The sequence below is a fragment of the Mustela nivalis genome (genome assembly GCF_964662115.1).
Source record: "Mustela nivalis genome assembly, chromosome: 9".
In the NCBI taxonomy this organism is placed as follows: Eukaryota; Metazoa; Chordata; class Mammalia; order Carnivora; family Mustelidae; genus Mustela; species Mustela nivalis.
The window spans coordinates 39,157,741-39,184,549 of NC_139028.1; the positions used below are offsets into that span (position 1 = coordinate 39,157,741).

The 26,809-nt window shown below is 34.1% G+C and overlaps 1 protein-coding gene across 1 annotated transcript in view; it reads right to left on the minus strand.

Annotated features, from left to right (window-relative positions):
• The window catches only part of CNTN5 (contactin 5), a 782,527-nt gene that overhangs the window by 10,048 nt on the left and 745,670 nt on the right, over positions 1 to 26,809 (minus strand). The window contains exons 20-21 of the mRNA XM_082683339.1: positions 8,691 to 8,877; positions 8,138 to 8,250 (exon numbers count right to left, since the gene is read on the minus strand). Of these exons, the coding sequence (XP_082539465.1) occupies positions 8,138 to 8,250; positions 8,691 to 8,877 (300 nt within the window). The remainder of the gene's footprint in view (positions 1 to 8,137; positions 8,251 to 8,690; positions 8,878 to 26,809) is intronic.

Here is a 26,809-nt window from a genome sequence, read left to right on the forward strand (position 1 = left end):
AAAAATCCCTAATATGCAAACTCTCTTTACACCTAAAGAACTGGAGAACCAACAACAAATTAAGCCAACCCCACCCACAAGAAGGGAAATAATTAAAATTAGAGCAAAAAATCACTGAGCTAGAAACTAGAGATACAGTAGAACACATCAACAAAACTAAAAGCTGTTTTTGAAAGAATAATTAAAATTGATAAACCACTGGCCAAGCTAATCCAAAACAAAAGAGAGAGGATCCAAATTAATAAAATTGTAAATGAAAAGGCAGATCATGACTAACACCAAGGAAATAGAAATAATCATCAGAAATTATTATTAACAGTTATATGCCAATAAGTTAAGCAACCTAGATAAAATGAATGCATTCCTGGAAACCTATAAACTTCTAAGACTAAAATAAGAATAAATTGACAACTTGAATAGACCAATATCTAGTAATGGGATTGAAGTAGTGATCAAAAGCTTCCCAAAAAACAAGATTCCAGGACCTGACAGATATACTAAGAAATTCTACCAAACATTCAAAGAGGAAATAATACCTATTCTCCTGAATCTGTTTCAAAAATTAAAAACAGAAGGAAAATTTCCAGACTCTTTCTATCAAGCCAGCATTATCTTGATGTCTAAACTAGGCAAAGACCCCAGACCAATATCTCTGATGAATATGGATGCCAAGATTCTCAAAAAGATCCTAGCTAACAGGATCCAACAGTACGTTAAAAAAAATTATCCACTATGACCAGGTGGGATTTATCCATGGGATTCAAGTGTGGTTCAACTTTTGTAAATCAATCAACGTGATAGAACAAATCAATAATAGGAGAGAGAAGAGCCACATGGTCCTCTCAATTGATGTAGAAAAAGCATTTGACAAGATACAACATCCATTCCTAATTAAAATACTTCAAAGTATAGGGATAGTGGGAATATTCCTCAACTTCATAAAATCTATCTGTGAAAAACCCACGGTGAATATCATTCTCAAAGGGGAAAAGCTGACAGCCTTCCCTTTGAGATCAGGAACATGACAAGGATTACCCATTTTTGTCACTGTTGTTCATCACAGTACTAGAAGTCCTAGCAACAGCAATCAGACAACAAAAAGAAACAAAAGGTATTCAAATTGGCAAAGAAGAAGTCAAACTCTCTCTCTTCACAGATGGCTTGATACTTTATGTGAAAAACCCAAAAGACTCCACCCTCAAAAACTAATTATGCATTTTATGGTGACTAAGAAATAATGGTGACCTCAAATTACTAGAACAGAAATCAGTTGCTTTCTTATACACTAACAATGGATCTGTAGAAAGGTAAATTAGAGAATCAGTTCCACTTACGATAGCACCAAAAACCATAAGATTATCTTGGAATAAACCTAATCAAAGAGGTAAAAGATATATACTTGAGGAACTACGGAACACTTATGACAGAAATTGAAGAAGACACAAAAACCATTCCATACTCATTAATTGGGAGAATAAACATTGTTAAAATGTCTATGCTACCCAGAGGAATCTATACTTTCAATGTAATACCAATCAAAATACCAGAAGCATTTCAAAGTGCTGGAACAAATAATCCTAAAATCTGTGTGCAACCAGAAGAGACCCCAAATCTCTAAGGAAATGTTGAAAAAGAAAAAGCTGGAGGTATCACATTGCCTGATTTCAAGCTTTATTACAAAGCTATGTTCACCAAGACAGCATGGTACTGGCACAAAAACAGACACATAGACCAAGGAACAGAGTATAGAGCTGAGATACAGCCCCTCAACTCTATGGTCAAATAATCTTCAACAAAGCAGGAAAAACAATATACAGTGGAAAAAAGACAGTCACTTCAATAAATGGTGCTGGGAAAATTGGACAGCTATGTATAGAAGAATAAAACTGGACCATTCTCTTACACCATACACAAAGATAAACTCTAAATGGAAGAAAGACCTCAACGTGAGACAGGAGTCCATCAAAATCCTAGAGGAGAACATAGGCAGTAACCTCTTCGACATCAGTCACGGCAACTTCTTTCAAGACATGTCACCAAAGACAAAGGAGACAAAAGTGTAAATGAACTTTTGGGACTTCGTCAAGATCAAAAGCTTCTGCACAACAAAGGGAACAGCCAACAAAACAAAGAGGAAACCCACGAAATGGGACATATTCTCAAGTGACAGTACAGACAAAAGGCTGATATCCAAGATCTATAAAGAACTTCTCAAACTCAACACCCAAAAAACAGATAATCATCTCAAAAAATGGGCAGAAGACATGAACAGACACTTTTCCAAAGAAAACATACAAATGGCTAACAGACACATGAAAAAATGTTTATCATCATTAGCCAGCAGGGAAATTCAAATCAAAACCTCATTGAGATACCATCTTACACCAGTTAGAATGGCAAAGATTAACATGACAGGAAACAACAAATGTTGGGAAGGATGTGGAGAAAGGGGAACCCTCTTCCTTTGTTGGTGGGAATGCAAGTTGGTGTAGCCACTTTGGAAAAGTGTGGAGATTACTCAAAAAACTAAAAATAAAGCTACCTTATGACCTGGCAATTGTACAGCTGGGTATTTACCCCAACGTAACAGACACAGTGAAAAGAAGGGCCATCTGTACCCCAATGTTCAGAGCAACAATGTCCACAGTAGCCAAACTGTGGAAAGAGCTGAGATGCTCTTTCCATCTCAAGAGCTCTTCAAGAATGGATAAAGAAGATGTGGTCCATATATCCAGTGGGATATTATTTAGCCATCAGAAAGGATGAATACTCAACCTTTGGATGAACATGGATGGAACTGGAGTAGATTATGCTGAGTAAAATAAGTCAAGCAGAGAAAGTCAATTATCATATGGCTTCACTTACTTGTGGAACATAAGGAATAACATGGAGGACATGAGAAGGAAAGGAAAAGTGAATTGGGGGTAATCAGAGAAGGAGACAAACCATGAAAGACTGTGGATTCTGAGAAACAAACTGAGGGTTTTAGATGGGAGGAGAGTGGGGAGATGGGTGAGCCTGGTGGTGTGTATTAAGGAGGGCATGTATTGCATGGTGCACTGGGTGTTGTACATAAAAAAAAAATGAATCTTGGAACACTGCATAAAAACTAATGATGAATTTTTATAGTGACTAACTAACAAAATTAAAAAATAAATAAAATAAATTTAAAAAGACATGAAATTATCCTTAGGTTACATATCAGAAAGCAAAGATCATAGGAGTTATGCAATTTGTACAAGATCACATGGCTGGTTAAGAAAGAAATTGGGTTAGAAGTTTATTATTCTGATGATCATTTAAGAGCTGCTTCAGAACTATATTATATTGTTTCTACTTATAGATCTGGATTTAAAAAAATCTCCTACAAACAAAATAAAAGAAAATACAATCTCTATATTTCTGTTTAAAAGAAATTGACTTCTTTTGCCATCATTGTTCATTGTCAATAGTCAGTATTTCAATTGCACCATAAAAGATGCTTAGAAAGCTAGATAAAAATTTAGATTTTTTCTTATTAAAATCTGTTTTGAGCTTGAACTAACAGATATAGAAGGAAAAAAAAAACTTTAGTAGAACAATCTTGTCATATATTAAATCATGCCTATACTTGATCCTCCCTTTTGCATTCTGGTAATAAATGGTCCCTCCATTTCATTTTCTTTATCTTTCAGAGATTTAAATTTATTTCAGGGTCTCAAGAGAGAAGTAACTTCTCTCTAAAAGTATTTAGTGCATGCAGTAATTATATGCATTGAAATTCTTATAGGGAAGAATAAGTATAATTTATTGGATATATCATGTGGGCCAGGAACACTGCTATATATTGGAGATTCATAACAGAACAAGACCACATGGTTCCTGCTCTCATGTCACTTACAATGTAATAGGGACAGATAGTAATGCAGTGACATGTGATATACACTGCAATAGAAAATGTATTTGGTGATATAGCAATGCATAGAGTTGTACTTGGTCAAGATTTGGGGCATCAGAAACATTTCTCAGAGCATGCCCACAGCAGGTTCTTTCAGCTTAAAAAATGATAATTATATCAGAGTTTATGCTTCTTATTTCGACTGTAGCAGTGTAATGAATTAGAATTCTGATCATCCACATGAGGTAATTAGAAAGCACATTTATGGCAATGAGGAAGTATGTAAATTGGTGAGGATTGGCAGGGGAGTGACTATTTTAGAGGACATTGTTATTATGTAATTATAAATTACAATTCTTATCACAAAGAAAAATGCAGCTAGTAATGCATATCTAATATTGCTATAAAATCCAGAGTTGAAGAAAAATTTGTGGATCAGTTGAGATTTAGAAACAAAAGGTAAAAGCAGGAAAAATTCCAGTTGATATCAAAATGTACTGGCTTTTACCAGTACATCCAGGGAGATGTGATGCTATGAGTCACTAAGTAGGTATACTAAGTGAAAAGATGCATTAAATTAAAGGTTAGTCTCAGATGTTTGAGAGAATCTCAGCTCATTGTAAAATCCTGATTTAGTAAAGATGAATGAAAATGAGAAATATGACAAGGTTAAGGAGTTATCAAGACATGTCAGAAATAGTTATTGACAATAAGGAGTTGAGGGAGTCCTTTGAGAATCTAGACATTTACAGAATGGTGGTTGTGAGGACAGCTATCTTTAGGCATAAAGGAAATTGTATTTTCAATACTGTCTTCAAATTCTACTTAATAAACCGGGAAGAGTGAGTTTTCTAAAGAAGTTATTCCAAACAAAAAATTAATGTGGTACTGCTATTCTGAAAAGCATAATCTAGAAAGAGCTAGTCTATATATATGATGTAATACAACAATGATGTGAGTTGGGTTAATGATATAACAATAAATGAAGACTTTTCTGAATTCATCTACTTTGGACTTAATACAAAAGGTAGAATGCACAGTCCTTGAATTTCAAACCTCAGGCATTGACTCCAAGTTTCCCAACATCAAACCTACACACCAGGTACATTTCCAGTGATCTCTTTTGCTTATAAAAGTAAAGTACCTTGGCTATGACAAAGTAAAAATAAATGTACTTCTCTTTTTGATATTATAATTACTTGTGGAAGCTTTCTCTTACCCTGTTAAGCAGGAAGGCCTCTACCTCAAATTGCCTCATGTATAAAGATATAGTGTACTGACTTGTACCTACTTTTGTCAATCTTTTGTGACTGCCATATGCTATTAAGCTTAAGAGGTGGTCCACTCTTATACTGGTATTCTTGGTCTAGTGGTTAGGTCATTCTTGGTCTGGCAGTAGTTTGGGGGGATGTAGTAGAAATCAAAGAGGTTTTTTTCTCTCTGAATGTCATGCTTACCCTTGGCCACTTGGGTGAACCTCCATCCAAATGGTACAGCTCTTTAGATGCAGTGCAGATCCTTGCCTAGACTGGAGGAGTTTTCTCCAAAGTCATGTTCAGAAAAGGGGACTACAAGCTTGTGTTCTCTGGGTTACAGTTTAGTTTAGATTTGCAGCTATTGTTTCTAATCACATTCCTGGCCCCTTGTGCATATGTCAGGAGGAGTTTCATCCTGTGAAAATCAGACTTTCCTAGGAGAATTCAAGCACTGTGTTAAGCCACAGTCATCAGCCTAAAGTCCTTTTTCCCTCATGGGGCTCCTTTTGACATTTCTTTTTCTTTTTAAAAGATTTTATTTATTTATTTGACATAGAGAGAAAGATCACATGTAGGCAGAGAGGCAAGCAGGGGGGCGGTGGGGAGCAGGCTCCCTCCTGGGCAGAGAGCCAGATGCAGGGCTCCATCCCAGGACCCTGAGATCATGACCTGAGCTGAAGGCAGAGGCTTAACCCTCTGAGCCACCCAGGCACCCCTACTTGTGACATTTCTGCCGATAGGTTTCTCATTGGGGATTATCCTATCAGAAGTTTGAATAAGATTTAATTGCAAAGGAACAGGCTTTGAGGTCTCACTCCATTTGTTACCAGCAGACTCCTTTCTTAGGAACAAGCTCTTTCTTTTCAAGAACACAAGAAAGTATAACCATTTCAAGGGAAAAAAGAAAAAAAATCTTCTATCAATGTGTACCTAATTTGTCATTAACTTATATAACTAAGATGGAACATGCTAGTGATTCTGCCCCCAGCAAGAAGGTATTCCAAGGTAACTTCTGCAGTCTTCATTTGGGTAGAACAGGCAGGCAACTTTCAAAGATTAGTTCCTTTTGTTAAATTTCACCTAACCAGACATTCTTCTCCCAAAACAATTAGAATAAATAATAGTTATTTTTAAATGAACACCTTCTATATGCTGATAGCTATATGGTATTTTAAATCAATTATCTTATTTAATCCATAAATAATTCTGTATGATAGATATTATTTTATTGTTATTTTTGTCATTTTGAAGTTAAGGAAAAGAGACTCAGAGAGATTAAGCAACTTGCTCAAAGTTACACATATAGTATTTGAAAGAAAGTCTGACTCACAGGCTGGTGTTCTTTTCCCATGACAGATCACAAACAAAAAGACCATGCTGAAAAAACACACATCTGATAATATATACATAATATACATCTAGCTGGCTTAAATTAAATAATTTATTCATTCATTCTAGAAACACTGGGGATAAAATGATAAGGAGTTTCTGCCTTCAGTCACATATAGTCTGGCTGGGGAAACAACTACATATAAAGAGGAAGAACAGTGACAGAAATAGATGGGGTAATTGTGAGCAAAAAGAAGAATTACCTTGCCTGGGAACCCTATGCCCAACCTCACGTATTTTTCAGGGTTTATTATCCGAGAGGTGATTATGCTGACTGGTTCTGTTCAGGTAGCCATATGCTTTCATGTATTTCTTTCTTGTTTTCTACTTTGCTCTTCCAGTTTGGGAGTTTGGTTGCCATAGTTTTAATGATATGAAGTTTTTCTTGGAAGGTATATGACCATTTGTGGCCATACTGCTACTTTTAATTATTGAAGGTATATTTGCCTTAGAGGAAACGTTGTAAGGACATGGTTATTTGGGTAAGAGTATAGAAGGAAGAGAGCAAAGGGAAGGTCTAAAAAATGGGTCACCTGCCCTCCTGCAAAAGCTCAAATTCAATATCTCTAAGGATTAGAACAGATTTCAGTGTGAATGTTTGAGTAATGAAGGATGTCTGCCATCCATACTAATTATAGTCTGTAAGAAATAATATAATTTGTGTTTTAAAATATGATTAATGGGAATTACTTATCTTAAAAATATATTTCATTTATAACTTCTTAAGTTTTTAGCTTCAGAATATTAACAATTTAAATACAAAATACTGAGTTATAATTTCTGGTAATTGAAAAGCCACATAAATGATGACTTTCAGTCTAAATACTATTAAAATGCTTAAAATTTTTGATATAACTAATATTCAATGTATGGTTCTGTATGGAGTTTAAGACGATAATAGAATCTGATGAAAAAGAATCTGAAATTCAACTAAATCAATATATAGACCACATAGTCGTTCTTCAAAAACCATCTAAATGTCTTCATATTACCAGCTCGTTTGTTGACACATTTCAGGATAACTATATGTGAAATGCTGTGTCTTTTTTGGAGCTTGGTGTCTCTAGATGGACTCTTTCTTAAAGAAAGAAAGAAAGAAAGAAAGAAAGAAAGAAAGAAAGAAAGAAAGAAAGAAAGAAAGAAAGAAAGAAAGAAAATCTATCTCTTAAGAAAGTGTTGGACCTAACATTTTTTCTTTTTTTTCTTTTTTCTTTCTTTCTTTTTTTTTTTTTGCTAGTAGTCTTTCCACACAAATTAAATCATCCAGTCTTTGTCATCTTCCAGAAAACTTTATCTTCTGGGAGAAAATGCTAGGACTCTGTGCTTAAGTTCTCTTGGTCCTGCCACTGCTTCATGGAGCCATTCTTCATCCTGGATTCAAACTGTTGCTGCTTTACCTACTTATTCCCTTCCTATGCCTTGTGCAGTTAAAACTGATTTTGACTGTGATGGCTGACCTATTGTAGGGGGGTTTTCTTCTAACTTATAAGTAGAATATGATTGTACTTATAAGTAGAATATGACTAGAATATGCTCATGCCTTATATTTGTATATCCTCATACTAACGATTTTTAAGGTGAGTATCTATACAAGGAAGTGAAGAAACATACTGACCTTGTAGCCCATGACTTCAGATTCATTGGCTAATGGTCTGACTGGTTCCCAGCCCAGAGAAAGTTGAGAGTCTTGCTGTTCCCACCTGAGATTGCTGGGTGCTTGACTAGGGGCTGCAAAATAAAAAGTGAAAGTGAACTGACAAGGAATGTTAAATCCATTTCTTCACCTAAATCTTTGTATTTCAACCTTTTCTTTGTTTGGTAGTTGGCTGGCACCATAGGCTTCTTTCCTACTGGAGTCAGATAAGGAAGGTTTTTGCTCCAAAGTGTCATTTTAATAGCTATTCTACTGAACTTTTGAACTAGAATCCTTTTATCCTCCTTCTGTGACAAAATCGCGTGGCCTTGTTTCACAGGAAGATAACGTTTATCTACTGTGAATGCAAAATTTTCTGAGCTAGTTTTGGATTTTAGATCTAAGCATTCAAGCAAGACTATGAATTAAAACTCCCCTTCAATGCTTCTTATTTTGTACCTCACATGGCTTTCAGAAATGTTAAAAAAAATGTTTTCCTTTTGTTTGAAACAAACAAAAAGCCCCAGTCACTTACGGGATTTCTTGGTGGTTGCACTCACTTCACTGCTAGGTGGCCCATATCCAGCTCCATTATAAGCCCTCACCGTGAAGTGATATAAAGTATTTCCTTCTAATCCTGTCAGAATGAGAGAGGACTCATTCCCTCTAGTTTTGACTGTTTCTGCTGCATCTTCTTGTTCCATGTCTTTCCAATAACCAACCTGTCAACAGATTATTAAATGACAAATTAATTTTGAAGTTTCTTCTATGCTTGAGATTGTTTGGTTTTCCTAAAACCCTAGGAAATCACTCCTATATCATCCAATTAACAGGTACTACTAACTTGGCAAAATCAGTGTTAGTCACTGTCTAATCTATATCTGCGTGCATCTTAGCAGGACTCAGCAGAGCAATAAAAGGTATTACCTTCTAGCCTGATAGCACGAGTTTCTTGGAAAGGGCCCAAAACACATCCTGACATTAAGGAAGAATCATTTAAAGAAACTGAAGAAGGGCTTTTCTCTCATAGGTTATCAGAAATTTTCATCTTTCAAAGTCATGGAACTTTGATTTTTTTGAGAAAAAGACATGAAAAATATTTCCTTCTGGGCTCTACAAAAAGGGGAGTCATATAAGCTGTATGGATTTAATAGAGAAGAGGTGACACAGAACATTCACAGTATCTGGGAGTGGTCTAAATGTAGACCTATCACATTGCTAGGATATGGGAGGGAGGCAGAAAGGAACTTTTCTGTCAAAGCATAATTTATGCATTGAGATGATCTTTCCTGATTATAAGCTCATGTGACAGCGCTCATACCAAACTTGAGCCCTTTGTGAGTTTAACTAACTCTCTTTGTATACCTAAGCTTAACACTATCTCAGACATTAAAATGTGACCATATTTAAGTGGAGAAAAGAGTATTTTTTTTATTCCTCTACTTACTGTGGTAAAAGTAATAAAACAGTAGTTCCCCCATCACCCCATTTTTACTGTGGTGAAAGAAGTAGATGACTGCACCCATTTCATCCTCCTTCAAGTGCTTTGTCTACTGTAGAGGCTAGAAAGACAAACACCACATTTTCCAGAGGCTTTCAGCTAAGGTTGCTGCTATACACTGTGGACAGCGAGGTGTTTTTGTTTGTTATTTGAAATATTCTGGAGCATGCCAAAGACTGACATTTCCAGCTATAACCATAGGAAGTGATTATAGGCTCTTGTCTCTCAGGAAAAAAACATTTGAGTTACCACATCACATTAAAAGTCCTCTACCAGCCTAGGTGCTCTTTGAAGGCAAAGGAAGGAAGGTTGTCACTGCAACTTTGTGAAATGAAGACTATAATAGCTATACTTTCTTCCAGGTATTGTTTTGTGTATACATATTAACAAATTGGGCCCTTTCCTTTCTTCTGATATATTATGTAGTGTTGTAGATAGGTAACTTTCTAATATAGTTCATCAGAGGAAGAATAAACTCTCACCATGAGTTGGACAGATTTACTGATGGAACTTTCTTTGGCTTTCCTGCCTAGGGAAAGGGTCAGTACATTTTCATTTAAAAAGTGATACACAGTTGTTGCTTATTGTTGCTTTTGAGTGTTGCCAAGTGGGGAAAAGGATGTGTATATATGTTGAGTAACCAAAGGGATATGGTTACATTAGTGTTCAACATCCATTTCACTCTTCATCCTAGTTATCTCCTTGTACTGCAGAGGATGGAGAGTGAAAAATCTTATTTCTAAGACTCCTCTGCAGTTAAGACTCAATGTGTTTTAGCTTCAGTCAGATGAATATGCCTGAAATTTGAAAGTAAAAGTGAGATGGATATTGAATTTCTGCTTTTGCATCTCTGCTGGTAAGCATATTAATGGAGTCTATTTTTCCTTTCCTCCCTGCCACCCTAAGGCAGCATTAGCTTTATGAGAATCAAGAATCAGGGCACAGAATATCCATTTTGTTGGTGCAAATCATAGTTTGCATAGTGGGATTCTGGAACTGACAACAAGATTGGAGGTCTCCAGATTGCAGCAACTTCCTGAATGTGGCACCATCCTGATTATAGTGGCTTCTTTAACCATGGCAGTGGCACATGCTTCTGGGTCTGGTGGCTTAGAAGACATCTTCCTTCGTGTTGATTGTATAGTTTGATTTGGAAAATCATCCTTGATCTTTCAAGTCACCCTAAAGTCCATTAATTTAAGTCAATAATTTTACAAAAAACTTAATAACTATAATACCTCTTACTTAAACTAATTTAGTTCTTTGCAACTAACCCCTGTCTGAAACATCTACATGGATCTCATATATCTTTGTATATATCAATCTCTTTATTTTTTTTAAAGGCTAAAAAGATAATCAAATTCCTATTTCTCATACTTGTCTCTTCACAGATTTGAACTGGTATACAGCTAAGTGACTGAACTTCAAAAATCTGTTTGAATAAGTAGGAATCCTCTAAAATCCTAACTTTTTTTTTTAAATTTATTTGACAGACAGAGATCACGAGTAGGCAGAGAGGCAGGCAGAGAGAGAGGAGGGAAGCAGGCTCCCTGACAAGCAGAGAACCCAATGTGGGGCTCGATCCCAGGATCCTGGGATCATGACCTGAGCTGAAGGCAGAGGCTTTAACCCACTGAGCAACCCAGGTGCCCCTAAAATCCTAACTTTTATATGATGATGGACTCATTCCCAATTCTGAAAACTAGCTTAACTTGCTTCATCTTTGAGAATATTTTAAGAGAATAAATCTAAGTTATTTTAAAACTACAAAATTGGTTGACATGTCATTAGATGAACAAACACATATCTTTCCTTTCCAGTGATATATCTGATTTCCACTTCTCTGTTTTAATTTTCTTTAATTGGTTAGATTATTTTAAATTAATTAAATATATATTTGAGGGAAACAAGTATGTTTAAATTCAATAAATTTGAATTTATTTGATAAAGATTTCACTATAAATTTTGACTTCTAAATATTGAATACTTAATGTTCTGATTAATTACCATAAAATTAAAACATCTTATTGAAAGATAAAATGTTTCTTAAGTAACTAATTGTGAAAAAAAATTCCAACTAATTCCAACTGAAAACTACAGTGTATTCTGAACTATGCTTCAGGTAAAAAATGTTCTTGTTAAAAAAAAAAAAAACAACTTTAACTGAGGGTGCTAATTTAAAATAAAGCATATCAGAGGTGGGTGGGTTGGGGTGATGGGTGAAATATGTGAAGGGGATTAAGAGTACGTACATTTATTAAGATAAGCACTGGGTAATGATGTAAAGAATTGCTGAATCACTATATTGTATACTTAAAACTAATATAACACTGTATGTTCACTATACTGGAATTAAAATATAGAACTTTAATTTAAAAAGCAATAAAAAATTAAACCTACAGAGAAATTAAAAAAAATCCACACATTCTATTTCTAGCATGTTTACAACAAAAGAATAGTAGTTGTTGCTTTCACAGTGAAATAATAATTATTTGCCCCCACTTTCTTTTTCTTTTCTTTCTTTCTTTTTTTTTTTTCCTTTGGATGGGAGAAAAAGTAAAACAAAAATATTTGGAGTTTAATATTATGCTTCTTTTATCATTCTTAAATTCAAGTTGAGGTAATACAGTACTCACAATTCACATGCACCTTCTAATGTTGAGACTTACTCATTCATTTATCTCCCCCTGATTCAATTCCCATCTTTTTTTTTAAATCAGTTTTAATTTAATGCTACCAAAAATTACAATTTGCAATACAAGGACTGTAGACAGAAGGAAAATAAGTACCATATAGCCTCCATTTGATATCTGAGTAGCTTCTGAGTTATAACCCATCTGCGTGCACCCAGCCTCAAGATTCTCCAATAAATCATCATGGCCTTGAACTACTCCTGCAACCTTCTACAGATGGATTTCTGGTCATATGGTAATCTAAGATACATTAAGTTTTAAAAAGCAAGTTGCAGGCTATGTATATTCAGTCAGTATGTATACTAAACATACATATATTAAATACCAGATATATAGAGTATGTTCACCTGTACATGTGTGTATGTATAAATGTATTTTAGATTTCCTTGTCAATTCCTATTTTGATGATATATTTCATCAGTGCATATACTTCAAACTCTATAAGATCACTTGAAATTAAGTCAAAAACATTAAAAAAGATATAAATATCTAAAACTGGAAGAAGCATAGATAACCACTATTTTATCAACTTCAGATAATTGTCTTTGGTATGTGTCTGTGTATCTCTTCCCATGTTTTCATTACATATACTTAATATAATTAATGTACCTACAGTTGCATGTCTTAATTTTATTCTCTAACATTAGAGTTACACATAAATATTTTCTCTTTTTTCTAAGTAATATTTTATTATATGTCTGTGTACCAAATATTATTTAACCAGTACTCTACTGTGGAACATTTGGGTAGCTTCCATCTGATTTTTTTTTTCATTAAAATGTTGCCACAAATATCCTCATCTGTATTGTTTTCTACATATTGAATTAATTCCCAGATAGAATCCCACACAGAAGATTATGGTGTCTCAAGTTACGAAAATTATTGTGCTTTTTGATACAAAAACTAGAGGGTATTATGCTAAGCAAAATAAGTCAATCAGAGAAAGAAAATTATCATATGATCTCACTGATAAGAGGAATTTGAGAAAGAAAACAAAGGAGCATAGTGGAAGGGAAGGAAAAATGAAACTAGAGAGGAAGACAAAAATCCATAATTTTTGCCATTTACAGTAGATGGTTACTGGATGAGTGGTGAAATTTACTTCTCGGTTTTCAGTGAAGAAGTCTCCTTAATATTTTATCTTCTGATTTTTGTTACCAGTTAGATTTTAAAAATACACTTTCTTCTTAGTTCCTTTAGTCATTTATCTCTATATCTTTAATTGTACTTACTGATCACTGCTCATTCAATATTGTACTCCTTGAGTTTAATAAGTGTAGCTCTATTTTCTATTGTTATTTAATGCTGCAAATGAATAATTGATTTTTTGCATCTTTGAAAGTAACTCTTTCTTTCTTATAGGGAGCTTAGAGGTTTTCTTATTGTTTGTTTTTAAAATCTAAATGCATATTAAAATGTAAATATTTTATCAGGACTCTATTCTTAAAAATTATTAATTCAATTATTCATTCAAAAATTTTTTGAATATGTATTATTTACCAAGAACTATGCCTGCAGGAAACTGGGGACTAATGGTGAGTCAAAAAAGACATAGCATAGGCCAGAACAGAGAGGACTTTTACAGCCGTGAAACTATTTTGTACAATACTATAATGGTGGATATTTATACATTTGTCAAAACACTTAGAGACAAGGGGTGCCTGGATGGCTCAGAGGGTTAAGCCTCTGCCTTCAGCTCAGGTTACAGTCTCAGGGTCCTGGGATTGAGCCCCACATCGGGCTCTCTGCTCAGCAGGGAGCCTGCTTCCCCCCTCTCTCTGTCTGCCTCTCTGCCGACTTGTGATCTGTCTGTTAAATAAATAAATAAAATCTTGAAAACAAAATACTTAGAGACATCCAATACTAAGAATGAACCCTAATTTAAACTCTGGACTGTGAATGGTGATGATGTATCAGTATGGTTCATCAATTATAAGCAAATGTACAACTCTGTTGAGGTGTGTGGATAGTGGGGGAAGTGGTAAGTGTGTAGGGATAAGGGTTTGTGGGAATTCTCTTTACTTTTTCTGCTCAAATCTGCTGTGGACCTAAAACTGCTTTTCTTTCTTTCTTTCTTTCTTTCTTTCTTTCTTTCTTTCTTTCTTTCTTTCTTTCTTTCTTTTTTGAAGTTTATTAATTGAAAAAATAATAGCTTAAATAGCCATTGAGTGAATAACCACACAAACATAAAATTGTGGTTCTGACAAACTACTCATTGCTAGAGATCTACAATATAGGATAGGTTTCAGTGGTGGGAGGTTGGTCAGAGAAGGCTTCCATAAGAGAAATAGTTGAGCACAGGCAGAAAGAAAAGCAGGAGCTAAGCAGGCAAAGAGGGAAGGAAGGCAGAGGAATAGTGTGTGAAGTCTAAAGAGAAGAATGAGTATAGGTATTCTGAAAAAAATTAAACAGTTAGGTTGATGTTGAAGTTGATGATGAATGTGGATTAATTTGATCCTAGAGACAAAGGATGGAGCTCGACCTTTTAGTTGTCTGTATTAAGGGGTTAGGAACAATTATAACATATTGAAGGATTTTAAGCAGGCGTGAGAGTGGGAGTGTATATTTGTTTTTTGAAAAGATACACCCAGCTGTCCAAAGTTTTTTTTTGTTGTTTTTTTGTTTGTCTGTCTTGTTTTTTGAAGTACATGAATCAGGTTGCTCCCTTGTTAAAAACCTTTCCATATTGCACTTAGAATAAATTCCAGACTCCTTACCATGGTTTCCAAGGCCCTACCTGATAGGGTCTTCATGTCTTTCTCCAACCTCATTTTACATTCTAACTCATTTTTCTTGCTGCCTTTCAGAAAAATGGGTCTCAGACGTTCACTCACATTTCTAATTGAATTTATGGTGCTATCCCTATGGAAGCTCTTTTTATAGCTTTTTTTTTCTTTAAATGGTTATCTCCTTTCTCCAATGGTCCAGCTTACCTGAGAAGCCTCCATTGACCACTTCTCTAAATAAACCATCTCTCTTTCATGTCATTCAGACTTTTGTTACAGTCATTTGTAATTATGAAACTATATGAAGCTATCCTAATTTATCTGTTTGTTTGTACAAAGCACCAAAGTGGCAATGGTTGCAATATGGAGAAGAGACTGGAAGGAGACAAGAATAGGTATAGAACAGTTGGAAGGGATTTAGAGTTTGGCTAAGAAATGAGGATATCCTGAACTAGGGTTATGGTGGTGGATGCTGGGACACATATGGAGTCAAGTAATATTTAGAAAATAAAATCAATAGACTTTTGTGGTAGATTAGTTGTGGGCATGACAAAAAAGGAGTTCTTAAGACTTTAATATTTATAGTGCGTTCTCTTCATATTTTGGATCACTCTTTAGAAATAGAAGAAATACTCCCCTTTTTCTCATTGGTATCTAGATTCATATGTTTAAAATTTTTCTTCCGATTTACAAGAAAATCTCATAGGGAAAGGAATTCATACTGAGCCTTACCATTTGTTTTCTTTTCTCAAAGAGTTTTATTGTTTAATCATCCTTGAATCTTACCTAACTAAACTTTAATGGTGTTCTAGAAAGGAATTAAAGTTGATTGGAATGGGAAGAAATCCATCTCTGAACTGTATATACCAGACCAGTGGTCTATGCAGTGTGGGCAGATGCTAGATTATTGGTTGTTAGTACAAGCCTCCACTCCTTATTCTGCAAGTAACACAATGAAATCTACCCAAGGCTGATTTGAGAGACAAAGCTTTATGTGTGTGACTGTAGTTTGTTGCACTGAAGAGGAAGATAAAGAGAAAGGAGGCCAGAGGCCATTTCATTGTGTACTTGAACCTAGAAAATGGAATTTTGAGGCTGGGTCATTGCACAAAGAAAAACCTAGAAAATGCTGCTAACAGTTTTGTTTCATATCCCTCATTGCAATTGCAATAAGCATTTTCTCTTCTCTTACAGTTTCATGGTTACTTTACAAGAAATCAAGAAAAGCCAGTTGTATGTGCTTCCATTCAATTCATTGCCATTCCTAAATTCAACAGTTGTAATTAATGTAAACTGAGTTAGGAGATAGATATTTCACTTTTAGCCTGCTTCTCCAGTGATTCCTCATCTTCAGATAAACTTTGAAACGCTATGACATTTTCTCTAATAATGCTTCAATTGCCTTTTACATTCCTCTTTTCTCATCTAACACCTAATTTTAGCCATGTCCTTCTACTGAGAGCTTATATATGAGGAACACATTTCCCGTGGAAAATGAATTTGTTTCAGTCAAGAATGTCTTTGCTTGCCTCAATTTAGTTGATCTCCAGCTTCCCAATCTCCTGAGTTTAGCACTAAGGTATAGTTATTAAATTGGCTATTCACAATCAATACTCTGAGATACACTGACAGTCAGTATCATATTAGTTGCTTTGTGGCAACAGTAATTTTACTAGAAAGGATGCAATTCAATGAATCAAATAAGATAAATAAACAATGCTTAGTTAAACTTTTGAATATTTATGAGACAATTCAACAGTGATTAGAGGATACGGGGTGAGGAGTTTTAAAATGCAGGAAGAACATAATGATGGATATAATTTACTGAATAAATCTGTATTTATTTTTCCTAGAAGCTGTCACTAGTATCTAAAGAAAATATACTGAAGAAGAGTGGCTATAAATAATAAGTGAACGTGTTCTTAATCCATGTAGTTCAGTGCAGGTCTTTTACATGTGTTTGCTCCCTTCCCTTCTTTAATCAAATGTTGTAAAATAAAGCATGTTGAAGAAAGAAAATTCAGTGAATATTTTATTATAACCAAGTCCTTAATTGTGGTTATGAGATGAGCTGTAAATATAATAGTCTCTTAATGAAAGAAAACAAGTTTTGATTTGAAAGTTAATACTTTCAGGTAGAAGAACATTAATCTTAAAAAATTATTATGTATTTTACCATATATAAGGTGTTAGGAATGCAGAGTTTGGAGATGTATAGTTTTAACTATATATTAGAAGAGATAAAAAACCAAAATTCAATGATATGTCCATCTTAAGGAGCTCAAAAAAGAACATATATTGTAAACTCAAAGAAACTAAAAAGAAGGGTATCATATAGATAGGCACAGTATTTAATGAACTGAAAATAAATGCAGATAAAAAAATGAATAAAGCCAAAGTTAATTCTTTGAGAAGTTCAAAAATTTGGAAATCTCTTTTGATTGAGAGTGATCAGAGAGAGTGAGAGGGTGAGAATAGGGGGAGTAGAGGATATACAAATTATTGATAGAAACTAATACCACAGATCTACAAGAGAGATATTAAATAAAATGATAGGCATAATTGGTGACTAAGAAAAGTGGTCATGCAAATCCTGGCCTAGATGAGAACTGAAAAATCTTGGCGAGCATCCAAAAGCAGCCAGACACTGAAGGAGAGTTTTCTCTGGAAAGCTGAAACTGAAACAGGTAAGTTACAGCTTTTTTTGTTTGAAAATATGACTATGGTGCTAGAATATTACTGCAGCCTTACCAGCTGGAGAAAAAATAGATGGAGTTGAATGTAGAAAGAGCAGCTGGACATCTAAAAGGGAAATTCGATAAATAAGGGAACTGCAAAAAACAGTAAGACTGAAAATCCCAGTGTAAACGCTGCTCATCTTCTTGGTTAAAAGATTAAATATGCTTTCTCAGGAAGAATATATGAGAGAGTGGGTATAAATGTAGGTGGCAACCAAAAAAATCTATCTCAAAACAACTGCATTGGGTGGGAGTTTTTGGTTTGCTCCTGTTTAAACTGAGTGCATTCTTCAACATGCATGTCTCAGGAAGGAGAAAAGTGGCAATTTTAAAAAACATATATTTTAGAGATTTACTATAAAATATGTTGTGTGAAATGATGTAATTGCTGAGATTTGCTTCAAAATAACATGGAAGAATTGATTAAATGCAGTTATATGTAAAATGTTATTCATTAATTCATCATGGTTGAAGGTGAATGTTGAGTACATAGAAATTTACTATGCTTCTCTGTATATTTCATATATTTTTTCATATTACAAAGTTAAAGAAAAAATATAGTTTAAGACAAAGATCACAGTTACAATAGAATCAAGAAAATAAAACAGGGATTAATCTAAGAAAAGATTTCTAAGAAATATATTGATAAAGAACACCTAAAAAACCCCAAAACAAAACAGGGATATACAAAAATCATCAATTATGAGAATTAATATTGCAAGTAGATAATTCTCAAAATTGTTTATATAGGTAGCTCTATTCATAACAGATCCAGGTTGGAAAAAACCCAACCCTAAAGTTCATCAATGATAGAATGAAAAATAAATTGTGGTATGCTCATACAATATAGTTTGGGAGAAAGCATGTAACAATAGAAAATGAAAGATATAAAAAGCTCCATATAATTCCAAAAACTATGAAAACGAATCAGAATTCAGGATATTGGTTTTTGGGAGGGTATGAATAAGGATAGTGACTATAGTAAACACAAGGTAGGTCTCCAGTTTTTAGTAATGTTTTGTTTCATGACCCAGATTATAGTTACACAGGTATGTTTACTTAGTGGTAGCTCATTGAACTGCACATTTATAATTTGTGCTCTTTTACATATGTAGATTTAAAAAAATTGTCCTTTTGAAAATAAAGTGTCAGTCAGTAGTTAGCAGTCAATTAGTAATAAGTATTTTTATACTGTTAAGTATGTGTTTTGTAAAGCTTCCTTTTGTATGTGTGTGTTTAGGCATTTTATAACACTTCTCAATTTCATAGTATAGTAAGCAAAACCATGGCTGTATCTTTCTGTTCAACACTCATTGAGTTAATACCTCTAGACCACAAGTACATTGTTCGGTGTTAAAATAAAACCCGTTGCTCGAAAGAAAGGAGAATGTGTTGCAGTTTGGTAATTCTCAAATGGATCATTCTAAGAGAGTGTCAACAAAAATGTTCCAAGTATTTGTTAAACTAAATGGGTTGATGTCTACATTTGTGGTTTCATTTTTTGTATATTTTGTGTGTACAAATGTCTGCTATATAAGAGAGTGAGACTGTGGATGGACGGACGATGAACTCAGGATGGCTGGATTTAGGGATGAGAAAACTCCTGTTTAGAGGTGTTATAGTAACTTTAGATATGTGTAAAAGAATAAAAAAATGGAAAATAACTATGAACATGATAAAAGATATCAATATCCTTTCAGTCTTTTATGTGTATAAGATAATACATTCACACAAATATTCTAATGTTGAAAATAAAATGATTTATGTAAAAATTTCAGTAAAAAAATTGTGAAAAGTTATTTGGATTAAAGCATTTTTTTCCATGAAGCAATGTATCTAGAAGCAAACAAACAGAAACACAGTAAACTGAGTGATTAATTGCTCTCTAAGAATTCCATAGTTGCCGAGGCACCTGGGTGGCTCAGTTGGTTAAGCCTCTGCCTTCAGCTCAGGTCATGATCTCAGGGTCCTGGGATCGAGCCCCGCATCAGGCTCTCTGCTTGGCGGGAAGCCTGCTTCCCCCCCACCTCTCTCTGCCCGCCTCTCTTCCTACTTGTGATCTCTCTCTCTCTGTCAAATAAATAAATTAATAAATCTTAAAAAAAAAAAAAAGAATTCCATAGTTGCCTTTCAATAGGACAGGGGAAGGAACGAGTTAAGTAACTGAAATGTTACTTTTTCAATTTCCTTAGATCTGCTGATTTTTGAAAAATGTAAATAGTTTTGGTTAGACTCCAAATCTATGAAAATAACCTAAGAAGGAAATCTAATGTTAGGGATATGAAAGCTATCTGATTTAAATCAGAGCCTGCAGAATTTCAGAAAAAGAAGAGTAGAATTGGCATCTTTTTTTTTCTTTTTACTGTTTAGTTTTTAATACTTTTACTTTTATATAGTCATGATAAAAAATCAAACAAAATCTCTAAAACAGCTACTACCCAACCACCATATGGAAAATAAAATAGCCTTTGTTTAGCCTTTTGGTGACTGGTTTCATTTTGACTTCTTTTCCCTCTTTAATTTATATCTGAAATTCCATTTTTCACCACACAACACACACACTGTCCCACCCCCTGCTATTCAAATTAAATGCAATCTATCTGGCATGAGTTATTGTCAGACAAGAATAGGCCCATGTTTTTGTCTTCTGCTATGATGATTACAGAGTTAGGTCATAAAATACACAACCACAACAGTCTCATCCTTTCTCTCCTAAAGAAATCCCCCCACAACTTATTTTATAGAGCAAAATTCAATTGGTCTCTCTTCGGTACAATCAATAACTAAAAATGACTTTAGTGATATGTCTAAAATGAACTTCTTAGTTACATATTCTCTGAAAGTTTTAAGACACATGCATGTCTTGAACATAGCCCAGGAAAAGGAGTTATTAGAGGTGCTTTGATGAGAATTGTAAAATGGGACAAGTTGTTTTGTCTTTCATTTCTCTTAATAATAAACATCAAAAAGTTCAGAATTCCAACTAGGACACTGTGTACCCCTTGCTACAAAACTACATTTTTGCTTATTGTTGAAAGGATTCTAGCCACTAAAAAAGGTAAAAATAGTTAATAATACTGTTACAAAAAGCATACAAAAAATACAAGCACCTTAAACTTAGTAATCATGGGGGATTATGTCTCACAGGCAGAATATATACAATACAGTGTTTTTAAATATTACATCTAGAAAAAATTCTTTTTATATTATTCAATAAATAATATATAATTTATTAATTTATTATTTTATTCAGGAAAATTGATCACATTTTAGGGACGGATATATGCTCACACAAACAGAAACTGATACCCAGATAGGGCACTGGCATGGGTTTTTTCTCACTAACATTTCTTGAGAGAATCAAGATACTGAGGAATCCTGAGGTAATTCTGGGCGTGGACTTTGTATTGTTCCAATGTCTCTCTCTCTCTCTCTCTCTCCCTCTCTCTCGTTTACTTAAATTTACCATAAACATATTTTAATATTAGATTGTGAGCTTTTGGAAATCAGGGTCTAGATCTAATTAATTTTTGCATTTCTGCTGCCTGGCACAGTGCCTGATACTTAATAAATGCTTGATGAGTGAAGGAATGAAAAAATGAATCAACCAAGGTTCCATTATCACATACTTTCCTTCATTCTTCTGCCTGATCTGGAAACATAGAGAAAAATGATAAAATTTGGCCTTATTTTTCTTTACTTCTCCTTCTTGCCAGACTGGTGTCTGTTCTTATTTTGTATGCAATAAAAATCCTCGTTTTCTCAGAAAGGCTTGAGAGTCTCTGCTCTAGGATTCAAACATTACCATTCATTCACAAGACATAGAATGCTGGCAGATTCATGAATTCAAAAATGAACCTAATAATTTACTTGCATAGGCCAATGACAGGGATGACAATCCAGATGGAAGTCATGGTTATTCATGAATCAAAGTTGTTCAATAAATAAAGCCCATTTTCATTTTTCAATCATGCTGCATGTCATAAGCTAGAATTTCACATATTGCAATATCAATACTTTCTACATTTAGTCTATACAGCCATAAAGTCTGAAGTCACTTCCATGTAGTTCACCAAAATTCTTAATTGGTGGTTCTAAGAGAATGTGAACAAAGTTGTACAGATATTTGTAAAATACAATTATATGGATTAGTATCTACATTTATGATTTCATAATCATTCTTATTTCCTCAAATGGTCATTTTTTCTAAGGTAGTGTTAGACTTGCAGAAGGCAGTGTTAGGCAGCCATCCAAAAAACTGAATCTTGCCATTTGTGAAACATGTATGGAACTAGAAGGTAGTATGCTGAGCAAAATAAGTCAATCAGAGAAAGACAATTATCTTATGATCTCTCTGATATGAGGAATTTGAGAGGCAGGTTGGGTAGTTGTGGGGGGTAGGGAGGGAAAAAATGAAATAAGATGGGACACGGGAGGAAGACAAACCATAAGCAAGTCCTCATCTCAGTAAACAAACTGAGGGTTGCTGGGGATGGGGAGGGAAGGGATAGGGTGGCTGGGTTGTGGACATTGGGAAGGATATGTAAAGGGTGAGTGCTGTGAATTGTGTAAGACTGATGATTCACAGACCTGTACCCCTGAGGCAAATAATACATTACATGTTAATTAAAAAAAAGAAGAAGAAGAAGAAGAAGAAGGTGGTGTTAAAAGCTGTTGAAAAGAAAAGAACACTTTTTTTCTTCTAATAGCAGAGTCCTAATCTAGCCTAATTGTGACATTTAGAAATGCCCATGGGTAAAAAGCCCTTGACCATTAATTAAAGTCTTTTTCTGGTGGGTTAGGGGATATTATCATTCTGTCCCTATTTTTATGCATAGCTATTCCTACTGTTTCAATTGGCATGACCATTCTATTAAGTAAGGCAATTAGTAAATTTAATAACAAAAATCAGTTTGAATTGAATTAAATGGTGTTTTCTAAAGTGTTGAGTTTGTTGCAGATGACCATAGTTTATATAAAAATGCTTGGTTGATTATTTTTTGAAACAATTAAAATGTAATGGAGGCTGCCTTGTAAAAGGCAAAAATGCCAATTGTGAGTTGATTATTAACAGATGGTATCAGAGGTGACCTCCTGCTGAAATTCTACAGCTGCTCTGTAGGGCTAGGTACATCAGGGAAAAGAATATCAAGATCATGTTATCAAGCAAAAGCAGCTACCTGCAGTTAGGTCAGACCTTAGGTTGGGGTTAAAAAACAAATACTAGAAAACAAAAACAAAAGACGTTCAATCTTCCTTGATAGGCTGTGAAACTTCATAAAGGCAGGGACTCTATTTTACTTATTGTTTTACCCCACACATTTTACCAAAACATAGCCATTCAATAAATATTAGGTGAATTGATAAATGAGATTCAGATGAAACATACAGACAGATCAGCAATTCAAATTCCAAATATGACTGTCAATCTGGGTCACAGAATCAGACTGCAAGTCAGCTGAGGAACAGTCAGAAAGAGAGCACATGAGAGGGATTGGAGTCAGGGAGCCTTTAGGACTTTACTGCCCATGATGAGGTCTGTCTTGTCTCTGAATGACCCTTGCTCAAGCACAGAATTCCATGATTAGTAGAAGAGAAAATACGACGATTTCAGAATCATGTAAGCCACCTACAGGTTTAAATTTGCTTATTTATTAAGGAAAACACATTGAGGTATTATCTTTAGTATGTATTCTAGAGATACAGTTCATCAATATTAAAGTTGTATATCTGCATGTACTTGACAAGAACCATATTCTAGAAGGTAATAAATCTGTGCAGATAACTTCAGAAATGATTTATTTCTCATTTACCTCCCCTGTTTTTCCTTTTATATCAAAGAACATTTCCCATCTTGACTTCTTTTAGCAGCTTTTGTTTGTGGTGAAAATAGTTTTCTGCAGTAATCAATTAGACTCACTTATTATAATCTTTGAGTAGTGCAAAAACAATCATGTACGATCTTAAGTCATGTATGACCTTAACCATTTTTGGTACTAACATTGGAGCATCATGATTCTCATCAAAACTTCTTGGTATCCTGACAAGATTTAGATGATTCCACAAGAAATAAAGATATTGCTGGATTGAGAGCTCTGAATTGAAGTGTGTATGTGTGTGTGTGTGTGTGTGTGTGTGTGTGTTTTGAAGCAGCTCTTTCAGTCTGACATCTATCACACCTTTCCCAAACTGATCTCTCCTTACCAATCTTTTTGACAGTTTTTCCTCTTCAGCTAAATTTTGTTTTATTTATTTATTTATTTACTTACTCTTCATTAATATTTTTGAAGTACAACTGACATAAAATGCTATCTTAGTTTCAGGTGTACAATATATTGATTCAACAATTCTATACATTATTCTTACCATAAGTAGTCACCATTTGTAACTATACAATGTTATTATAATAATTTTTACTATATTCCCTATGCTGTACTTTTCATCACCATGACTTATTTATTTTATAATTGGAAGCTTGTACCTCTTAATCCCCTTTATCTATTTTGCCCATCCCTCTAATCACTTCCCCTGTAGGGGAACCAACTATCAGTTTGTTCTCTGTATTTATGAGTCTGCTTTATTTGTTTCTTTGTTACTTGTTTTGTTTTTCTTTTGTAATTACACAATAAAAGTGAAATCAGATGGTATTTGTCTTTCTCTGTCTGACTAATTTCACTTAATACCCTCTAAGTGCATCCATGTTGTCACAAATGGCAAGATCTAATTCTTTTTTAATGGCTGAGGAATATTTCATTTTTTTTTTTTTCAGAAGTGGAGTGGTTTTCTTTCTTTCTTTCTTTTTTTTTTTTTTTTTTTTTTTTTTTTGATAAATAACCAGAAGTGGAATTATTGGGTTGTATGGTATTTCTGTTTTTAATTTTTTGAGAAAGCTCCATACTATTTTCCACACCAATTTACATTCTCATCAAGAGTGCATAAGGGTTCTCTTTTTTTCCACATCGTCACCAGCACTTGTTATTTCTTGCCTTTTTGGTACTAGCCATTAGACTGCTGTGAGGTGATATCTCTTTGTGCTTTTGATTTGTATTTCCCTAATGAGTAACATTAAACTTCTTCTCTCATGTTTCTGTTGGCCATCTGGATATCTTCTTTGGAAAAATGTCTATTTAATTCCTCTTCCCATTTTTAAATGAAATTGTGTGTGTGTTGTGTGTGTGTGTGTGTGTGTGTTGAGTAAATTCTTCATATAATTTGGATATTAACCCCTTATTAAGTATATCATTTGCAAATTTCTTTTCTCATTCATTGCATTTCATTTTTGTTTTGTTGATGGTTTCTTAGGCTGTGGAGAAACTTTTTACTTTGGTAAAAAGTCCTAATAGTTTATTTTTGCTTTTGTTTCCCTTTCCTACAGAGATATATTTATAAATGTGTTGCTAATCTCCCGGGTGATGTCTGGGAGATTACCACCTATGTTTTCTTTTGGCAGTTTTATGGTTTCAGGTCTCACATCTAGGTCTTTAAACCATTTTGAGTTTATTTTTGGGTATGGTTAAGAAAATGATCTGGTTTCATTCTATTACCTGTAGCTGTCCAGTTTTCTGTCTTTTCACGCATTGATTATTCTTGCCTCCTTTGTCATAGATTTATCAACCATTTGTGTGTGGGCTTACTTCTAGGCTTTCTATCCTGTTTGATTGATCTTTTTGTCTATTTTTGTGCCAGTAACATACTCTTGTGATTACTATAGTATACCTTGAAATCTGGTAATGTGACACCTTCTCCTTTGTACTTCTTTCTCAAGATTGCTTTGGCTATATGAAGTATTTCATAATTTCATATAATTTTTAAGATTATCTGTTTTAGTTCTATAAAAACTGTTGTTGATATTTTGAAAAGGATTGCATAGACTAAGTAGATAATATTTTAATGATTTTAATTCTTCCAATCCATGAACATGGTATAATTTCCCATTTGTTTGTGTTGTCCTCAATTTCTTTCATCTGTGTTTTTCAGTTTTCAGACTATAGGTCTTTCACCTCCTTGGTTAAATTTAATCCTAGGTATTTTACTCTTTTGGTGCAATTGTAAGATTGTTTCCTTAATTTCTCTTTCTGTTACTTCATTCTTAGTGTATAGAAGTGCAACATACTTCTGTACATTAATTTGGTATCCTGAAACTTTACTGAATTTATTAATTACATCTAACAGTTTTGGAGCAGCTTTTGACTTTTCTATATGTAATATGTCATTGTAAATAGGGACAGTTTTACTTCTTCTTTATCAATTTGGTTGATGTTTATTTCTTTTTATTGTGTGATTGCTGTGGATAGGACTTCCAGTACTATGTTGAATAAAATTGGTGAGAGCTGATATATTTGTCTTGCTCCTGATCTTAGAGAAAAAGCTTTCAGTTTTTTTACTATTCAGTATAATGTTAGCTCTGGGATTGTCATATATAGTCTTTATTATGTTGAGGTATGTTCCCTCTAAACCTAACCTACTTTGTTGAGTGTTTTTATCATGAATGGATGTTGTGTTTTGTCAAATGCTTTTTCTGCATCTGTTGAAGTGATCATAGGTTTTTTATTCTTCCTTTTATTAATGTATCACACTGATTGATTTGGATCACCTTTGTAACCCTGAAATAAATCCCACTTGATTGTGATGAAGGATTTTTTAATATGTATTTTTGAATTTGCTTTGCTAATATTTGGGAGTTTTCCATCTATGTTCATCAGAGATATTAGCCTGTAGTTTTAATATATATATATATATATATATATATATATATATATGTGTGTGTGTGTATATATATATGTGTATATATACATATATATATTTTAAAAGATTTTATTTATTCATTTGACACAGAGAGAGAGATCATAAGTAGGCAGAGAGGCAGGCAGAGAGAGAAAGGGAGAGAAGCAGGCTCCCTGCTGAGCAGATCCCAGGACTTTGAGATCATGACCTGAGCCAAAGGCAGAGGCTTAACGCACTGAGCCACCCAGGTGTCCCTTAAAAAAGAATTTAAA